Here is an 8,478-nt window from a genome sequence, read left to right on the forward strand (position 1 = left end):
AAGTTTTACTACAAATGGATTAAAATAACAGAAGCTAAAACAGAATCAAATATGTCTTAAACTCATTCTGTGGTAAGAGAACAGAGAATTGCTTGCCATTTACCTCTACTACACAGAAATAAACTGCAGTCCTTAATTTAGCAATGTAAATTCCCTGTCAGACACTGACTCAAAAAAGTATTACCAAGAAATCCATTTGGTTTCAATGGGACACTGCAGAGGCTAATAATAAATAAGAATTACAATATCAGAATCTAGCTATATGTAAATCTTAAATAGAATTTTAAAATGCAAACTGGAGGATAAAATTTAAAAGTCATCTCCATTCAGAATTTTTTTCTGCTTTGTTTTGTTTTGCCAGAAAATAGCAAGTCATTAAAAAAGGTTTCATTTTATTATGAAAAGACCATTTATTATGAAAAGACTGTTTATTGTGTCAGTTAATAAAATTCAACATAGCATATGGCACCACAGATAGGGAATCCCGATTCTATAACTCTTGGAAGTCCATGATTTTTTTTAATGTTATTTTTCTCCACAGTCTCTTACAGCTTTTGTCTCCACAATCTCTTATGTATGATTTATGTTCGTATAATAACACTATATATAACTAGTAATGAATTCTGTTTGTAATGGAATCTGTTACCTTCAGCTCCAGCTGCCGCACCCATACAATATTATTGACAACTTCAGAAAGGTTTTTGCCAGACAGCGGTCCAGAAACATCACCAGGAGCACCATGGCATCGAGTTTCAAAGTCTGTCTGATAGTCTAACACGAGAAAAAGATTCATGTTAGACCAGAAACCTAACAGAACAAGCTTAAATGTATTATTATAGTTATAAAAACATAGTATGTATAATGACATAATTCTAAAGTAAATAAACTGTTATATTATTTGCAAAAATACTAATGTGGTTGAACAGTTAGACAATTTTTACCTTTGACACAATCTTGAAGTCTTGCTAGCAATGTTTCCCTTTCTAAAAGTAATTCTTTGCTTATATTTGGATGCTTTATCAGTTCCTTGTGTTTCTGAAATGTCTGAAGAAGCTAGAATATGAAATTAAAACAATGAAAAAAATGAAACATATTCTGATACCATTCTTTATGGCTGTTCATAAATAGTCTTTGCCTGTAAGTATTTATCCCTTTACTCAAAACTGACTACTTAAGAACTCAGTAACTTTTTCCCATCGGGAAGTTTTCAGACTGTAAAAATGCCTGTACCTGTTGAGGGCTGTCTTGAATGTCTGCAATAAATTTCTTTAGTTTGCTTGCCACTTTTTTTTCTGCTGGTGCAATAATTCTTTCAAACTGAGAAACTGCTGCTTTCCATAATGGCTAGAAGACAATCAGCATATACATGTTACTTTAGGACTGCTCATCTAAATACTAAAAAGTCACACAGGGAGTATCAATAAATTAAAAATAAGCATTATACCTCCGTGTAAGGGTTATAGTGTACAGGATTTAGGCCAGCAAAGGGCTCAAACACCTGGGCAGCATGTAAAGCATTTTGTTCTCCAGATGGCAAAAAGAATGTAAGTTTTTCATGTAGTGTTCTAACAGTTAAGACCTATAAAAGAAAATATGATATGTCAACATGCTTTTACATAAAACTTACATTTAAAAGCAAAAAGCACAATCAGCACATGACACCCCTCTACTTTTTACAGAAAGTTTTTGAAAGCTTTTTTTTTTTTTTGCAAGCATTTGAATTACAGAATGCTCACTCTAAAAAGGCTATAAAAAGTGTTTTTACTTTCCTTTTATGACTTTATTTTTATTTCCTTTTAAATAACGGTGCTTAATTCTGTTTAATGAAATAGTTAAAAATAAATAACAATAAATAGTAATTATTATTCAACAATAGTAATACGCAATAAATAAATAATGAATGTGGATAATACCTCATCAAGACGTTTGCCAAGTTTGACTAAAGATTCAGGGAAATACTTTTCATTTTTCCACTGATGCAGAGTATAACGCTGCCACAGTTGTCCAGTTAAGTACTCACAAGCTGATGCCCATTGCTCGCAAATCAAAATGCCAGCCTTCAGATTTTCTTTAACAATGTGAAAAGCATCCTCCCATAGGTTCAAAGCTGCTAATTTTCTCTGAACAAATCTGCCTAGACAGCTCCCTAGAATGCAAAAATGTATATGAAAACAGTATACAGTTTGTTCAAAATATTATTATTTAAACTCCACACCAAGTCCCAACAATATTTTTGAAAAACTATTATAAAATTATTATTTAAAACAACACAAATGTGTCAGCAACCGTTCACATTGTTTCAGCTTCAACAAATCTCTTAAACATCTCCAAGTTAGTCCAACTGGAGGTTGGCTTGGTGTCAGAAACCGATGGATTTTGAATCTGGAATCCATGCACAAGCATGATCTGTATCAGCAGTGATGGCAGCTGTCTGCCCCCAGCCATCCTGATACAAACAGCCGTCCTCCTCATGCACACAAATCTGACAGCAGCTGGAAAGCTCCACTGTCCTATGTCTGTCCCAGAACATGGGACTGCTGTCATGAGAATGAGGGAAGCAGTCTCTCTGTATGTCCTGCTCTTCTTCCATACAAACTAAATTCACTTTCAAATGGGTTTTTACGCAAATAACCATTCTCCTCTAGGAAAAAGACAAGAAGCCAAACAGAAGTGAAACAAATCTAATCCACAGGTTCAAAATGTATCAAACTCCACCTTGGTGTTATCTATCGTCCTTCCAGGCATGCCTGAAGGCATCAACCCGAACTGGCTGAATTGCAGGACACCCCAGCACAAGCAGTATTAACAGATCATAATTACAACAAGCAAGTACTTTAATGCTGGAGGCTATCAACAAAGTCTTTAAGAGGAGAAAAGTGTCTGCTCCAGGATTCATTTTACTTTTTTTCAAATGTTCATTTAATAAAGACTGCATCCAGGTTTACCTATTACATCCAAGAGATTATGCATGCGTGGCTGTGGATAAGGATCATGTTCCGTTTGTCTCCACACACTGTCAACAGTATCCCTGGTAGTCTCCACTAAATCCACAACTTCAAACAAAGAGAGACTATCCAAGTTACAATAATCCTAGAAAAAATATTAATACAATCACTTTGCAACTCGTATTGTAGAAACAACTATACTTTATGGAAGCTAGCAATTGCTATGTATCCTTGTTTTATTGCTTAAAAGAATACAGAGGAATCCTCTCAAAAAATGTTAAATATTAACTTTATTCATGTGAGGAATGCATTGATATCTGTAGTGATATTCAAGCAAGTGCTGTCCACATGCCTAAAATTTTGCACAACAGAGTCAGTTCTTATCCTCTGCATTTTCAATGTCCCTTTTAACAAATTCATGATTAGCAGGAACAAACTGTAGCATACATTTCCACAGCAGGTCTTAGGATTCAATGGTCAAATCTGTTCCCCATTAATTTATGGCACTCCCCCATATCATTGTCACTAGGAACTACTTACATGTCACTTAAAGTAAAATTTTGCTATAAAATAGCTATATATTCATGTATTTAAAAAAGCATGTACATATACTGATATTCATAAGGACATACAGTGATTTCATAAGGACAGTTTGTTTTTTTTTGTTGTTTTTTTTTTTAAGTCTACAAATATGTCACTTATTACACAGAAGAAAACATACTTTTGCAATGTCCTCAAATAGGTCTTTAAAATGAGAAGCTCTCTCTTTACTATACAATTTCGTTCCATGCCGAGCACATTCTATCCAGAACTGAAATTCATCGGTTGGTGTGAGTATAGCTGCAAATAAGAACAGAAAATGTTGAAATATAAAACACATGAAAGGTAACAAAATATTTACAGGTGGAACATACTTTCTAAAGCAATTTTTTGCCTTCCGATTATGTGATTGCCCTTCGACTTCTGACTCAAACTAAACGTAGTATCAAGTTCATACTTGAAGAGACCAGAGACGATCGTCACCAGGCCCAGTCTACTCAGCACAAGCTAAGCCTACTCTGCACAAGCTCTTGTATTTCATACTCTGCAGGCACTGGGATCACAAAGACTGGAAATTCAACTTATAAAACACTGATTTACTCCTAATTTAAAATTAATTGGTTATAGTAATATAATTTATAAGGTTGATTGTTATAAAAACATAACTGCCAAACAAACCTTGCACGTCATCTTCACTGAACTTTTCTCCCATGCAATTAGGATCTGATCTTCTGAGAACAGTGCTCAAACCAGTCTCAAGCTCACTTAGAAGCTTCTGGAGTTTCGGATCAAATGTTTTACTCCATGTCTCATCCTGCAATGAAGATTTCAAAAAATGTGACTCACATGACTGAACCATTACTATTTTCCTTCCATTAATCTAAATACACACACACACGTATTAGTGGCAGTTACCCACATGATGGGACACCATAATATTTTTCTTAAGGCCAAGGAAAAACATTTTCTGCTTTTTACTTCTCAAATCAGAATAACACAGTGTAATTTTTTTAATCACAAATTCATAAGTCAGTTGTTGGATTTATAAAAGGACTTTGAGTATATTCAGAATTCTTTAATAATTGTCTGTTACGAAGAATGAATTCTGAATCTAATTCTAGACAAGAATCTGCAAATTGCTATAATCAAATATTGAAAGTTGTGTTTTCCGAAAATTACTTTATTAATGTTGTAATGTGCAAGAAATTAAAAACATGCAACTGCTGAAATTCTGCCTGTAAAGATAATGAAATATAGACCTGATAATTGTTTTTGACAAAAAAAAGTCCACAAAAGAAACATGTTCTTTAATGGAAATGAAGCAAAACCTTAAGAACATTTTAAAATATCAGATCTATAAAAACTGCAGTTGTACAAACTAATCCAGAGGCCAGGTGTTCACCTATATGACATTCTGTAGGAATCATACTTTGCGTGATACTGACATACGTGTTTTGGATAAAATATAAAACATCTAAAACAGAAAAAATACAAAGGCTCAGAATTACTGGTGGAAAGGGAGGTAAGGAGCCCATGTCTCCAATAACCACAGCACTGTGTATTCCATGTTTCTAGTCTGGCACATGCATATCCAGAACCCTCCTGTTATCCTCAGTGAGACGATATGATAAAGCGCCTTCTTTAACTCAGAAATTAGAAATATCTTGCATTATTTAAGCTCTTAAAGTACTTTATTTTTATAATATAAAATATTTTGTCAGAATAAGTAATACAGACAGTGGAACTCTAATTTTTCAATTTAAATCTATAGACCATTTAAATCAGTATATTGCTCACCTTCAGTAATACTGGTGCAAAAACTTGTCGAACAGCTTGATAAAGGGTGTTAATTGGTGAATCTAGCATAGATGACACAAGGATATTACTGTGAAGATTATCTTCGGTAATTACATCAGGTCGCAGCTTAAAGAATACCAACACATTATTCTTTGAATCGGTAGCTTCAATCTGTAATAATAAAATCAAAAAAAAAAAAATTCTTTTTCTATAAAACTGCGATTGACTGCGTATTACACTAAATTACCATTTACACAAACAATTTACATCAAGAAAAAAAATGATAAATTACCACATTATTCCATGTGTGTTCTGATAACATTCTGGTAGTACCTGATTTGCACAGAAAATCAAAACTTTTATTATACTCATTCTTGAGTTGACAGGAACCTGATTTGTAATTTACAACATCAAATATGTAATGCCTTTTTCATCACAAACCATCCACAAACACCAAAGTTACTTATTCTATTTTGAAAGCTTTGCTTACTGCTTTGTGAGGACAAAATAGAAACTCGTGTGCCTTGAGAAGAATAAATGTGAAGAATGTAAACTTTCTTATTGCATTTTTATACAGCATTACTTTGGAAATAACTTTCTCAGTATTCAATATTGACCTTGTAAGTCTGCAGATACAGAGCTCTACTGCAATTCATTGACTACTTACGGAAAGAGAAAGGCTTGCTCGTTCACCAGTAAAATCTCAAGATGTCAGAACTCTTGTTACTTTCACAGTCCTACTTGTGGACAAAATTCTAAGCGTTACCTTAAAATCAAGTGCTGAAATTATTTGGGGCAAAGAAGAATCCATGAAACAAAAGAACATTATTAAGGTGATAAAAAAAAAATTAGCAAATGATACAGTAGGTGAAATCCCAAATTCTGTGGAATTGTAAACACCTGTGAACTTTTTCTTTTTCTTTTAAAAGAAATGGAAAGCTAGCAAGAACAGTTTTCAGTTTGACCAGACAGTGCCAGGCTTACTTTCTTATCAGGTCCTTAAATGACTTTTAAGGTCCAACAGGTCCAACGCCATGACTTTTCCCCATACTCTACAAACATCATTTGAGTGGGACAACAGTTGAACACCGTGGCCCCTGTACACACTTGATGTACCTTCCACAGCTGCTGGCAGTGGCTTTGTACATTAGACAGTGGCTACGTAGCACACTCCAAGCTGTTATACGTACACGTCCCCTGCATGAACGTAGTGTGCACTTGACTTTAAAGTCTGAAGAGGTGCTGACGCCAGCCATATGTAAGCCACTGGTCCACAGAGCAGTTCACACGTCACCAACTCCTTACACCACCTGCCACTACACAAGGAAGTGTCACTGAGGCAGCAGCCGCCGTGCCCTTGCTCTCACAGCAGAATGACGGGACACAGAACTCGTCTGGCACCCAGCACAGGTCACTCTGCACGGTGAAGCTCAGGTGCCGCATTTTGGGCTGCGTGTGCTGTATGGGTACTGGCAATGTGGTCTTTCTTCCTGTCACCTGCCTGCAGGGTTGCCTGCAAACAAGCTGTGCATGAGGCTTCCCCTGGCACCTGTGAGACAACAAGCCATCCCACAGGCCACCATACGCAGCACCCTAAAACTATGTATCACCCTACAACTGTGCAGCACCCAACAACTGCACATCACCCTACAACCGCACAGCACCCTAAAACTACGCAACGCCTTACAAGTGAGCATTGCCCTACAACCGTGCATCACTCTACAACTGAGTATTACCCTAAAATTAAGCATCGCCCTAAAACCATGCTGTACCCTAAAACTGCTTGTCACCCCACAACTGCACATTGTCCTACAACTGTGCAGCGCCCTACACCTATGCAGCACTCTAAAACAGCTCATCACCTTAAAACTACGCATCACCCTACCACTGTGCATCACCCTACAACTACCCAGCACCCTAAAACTGTGCATCACCCTACTAGTGAGCATTGCACTACAATTGTGCAGCACCCTACCACTGTGCATCACTCTACAACTGAGTATTACCGTAAAACTATGCACCACCCTAGAACTATGCAGCACCCTACAGCTGTGCATTGCCCTACAACTGTACAGCACCCTACAACAATGCAGCACTCTAAAACCACTCGTCACCTTGAAGCTGCACATTGTCCTACAACTGCACAGCACCCCAAAACTGAGCATTACCCTAAAACTACCCAGCACACTAAAACTGTGTATCACCCTATCAGTGAGCATTGCATTACAACTGTGCATCACCCTGCAACTAGTACCCTAAAACTACGCAGCACCCTAAAGTTAAGCAGCACCCTAAAACTGCTCGTCACCCTACAACTGTGCAGCACCCTAAAGCTATGCCACACCCTAAAGCTGCACATTGCCCTACAACTATGCATCACCCTAAAACTACCTAGCACCCTAAAACTGTGCATCACCCTACTAGTGAGCATTGCACTACAACTGCGCAGCACCCTACCACTGTGCATTACCCTATAACTGAGTATTACCCTAAAACTACACATAAGTATTACCCTGAACGTTATTACTACCCTAAACATATGCAGTATTACTCTAAAACTATGCAGCACCCTAAAACTGCTCGTCACCACACAACGGAGCATCGCCCTACAACCGAGCATTACCCTAAAACTCCGCCTCACCCTAAAACCACGCCGCACCCTACAACCGCTCCTCTCCCCACAGGTGCGCGGCACCACCCCACGTCTCAGAGCCCTCCGCGAGGCGCCGCGGGCGCCGCCGTTACCTTGGTGGCGGCGCTGAGGCGGCCGCCGGAGTGGCGCAGGGCCAGCAGCGCCTGGCTGCCGTCGTCGAGGAAGCCGGCCACCTCGGGGCGGCCGCGGAGGGCGGCGGCGGCGGCGGCGGGCTCGAGGCCGAAGTAGTTGGCGGCGGTGGCGGCGAGGAAGCGCTGCCGGGGGTCTCCCGGCGCCGCCATGTTGCAGGCCGCGGCCTGGCAGCGCTTCCCCGTTGCCAGGCCCCGTTGCTATGGTGACGGCAAATGGCGGCCCCGGGCGCCCCGATGCCCCGCCCACGGAGGGCGTGACCTAGAATAGACACCGCCCCCTTGGTGCGGTGCCAAGGAGAGGCCGCGAGCCTGTGGGCGGGGGGAAAGTGGGGATGTCCCGCCCATATGTGGGCGTGGGCGTGGAAAGGGCGTGGTCTTGAGGCAGCCCCGCCCCGGCGGTGCCGTCACTTCC

The 8,478-nt window shown here is 39.3% G+C and overlaps 1 protein-coding gene across 1 annotated transcript in view; it reads right to left on the bottom strand.

The window, feature by feature from the left end:
* DYNC2H1 (dynein cytoplasmic 2 heavy chain 1) overlaps positions 1–8,216 on the bottom strand; it is a 167,120-nt gene extending 158,904 nt beyond the window's left edge. The window contains exons 1-10 of the mRNA XM_032194780.1: positions 8,028–8,216; positions 5,283–5,453; positions 4,164–4,299; positions 3,667–3,785; positions 2,946–3,090; positions 1,914–2,146; positions 1,445–1,579; positions 1,231–1,344; positions 942–1,053; positions 647–771 (exon numbers count right to left, since the gene is read on the bottom strand). Of these exons, the coding sequence (XP_032050671.1) occupies positions 647–771; positions 942–1,053; positions 1,231–1,344; positions 1,445–1,579; positions 1,914–2,146; positions 2,946–3,090; positions 3,667–3,785; positions 4,164–4,299; positions 5,283–5,453; positions 8,028–8,216 (1,479 nt within the window). The remainder of the gene's footprint in view (positions 1–646; positions 772–941; positions 1,054–1,230; positions 1,345–1,444; positions 1,580–1,913; positions 2,147–2,945; positions 3,091–3,666; positions 3,786–4,163; positions 4,300–5,282; positions 5,454–8,027) is intronic.
* Between the last annotated feature and the right edge of the window lie 262 nt (positions 8,217–8,478).

This window comes from Aythya fuligula, chromosome 1 (assembly GCF_009819795.1).
Source record: "Aythya fuligula isolate bAytFul2 chromosome 1, bAytFul2.pri, whole genome shotgun sequence".
NCBI lineage: Eukaryota > Metazoa > Chordata > Aves > Anseriformes > Anatidae > Aythya > Aythya fuligula.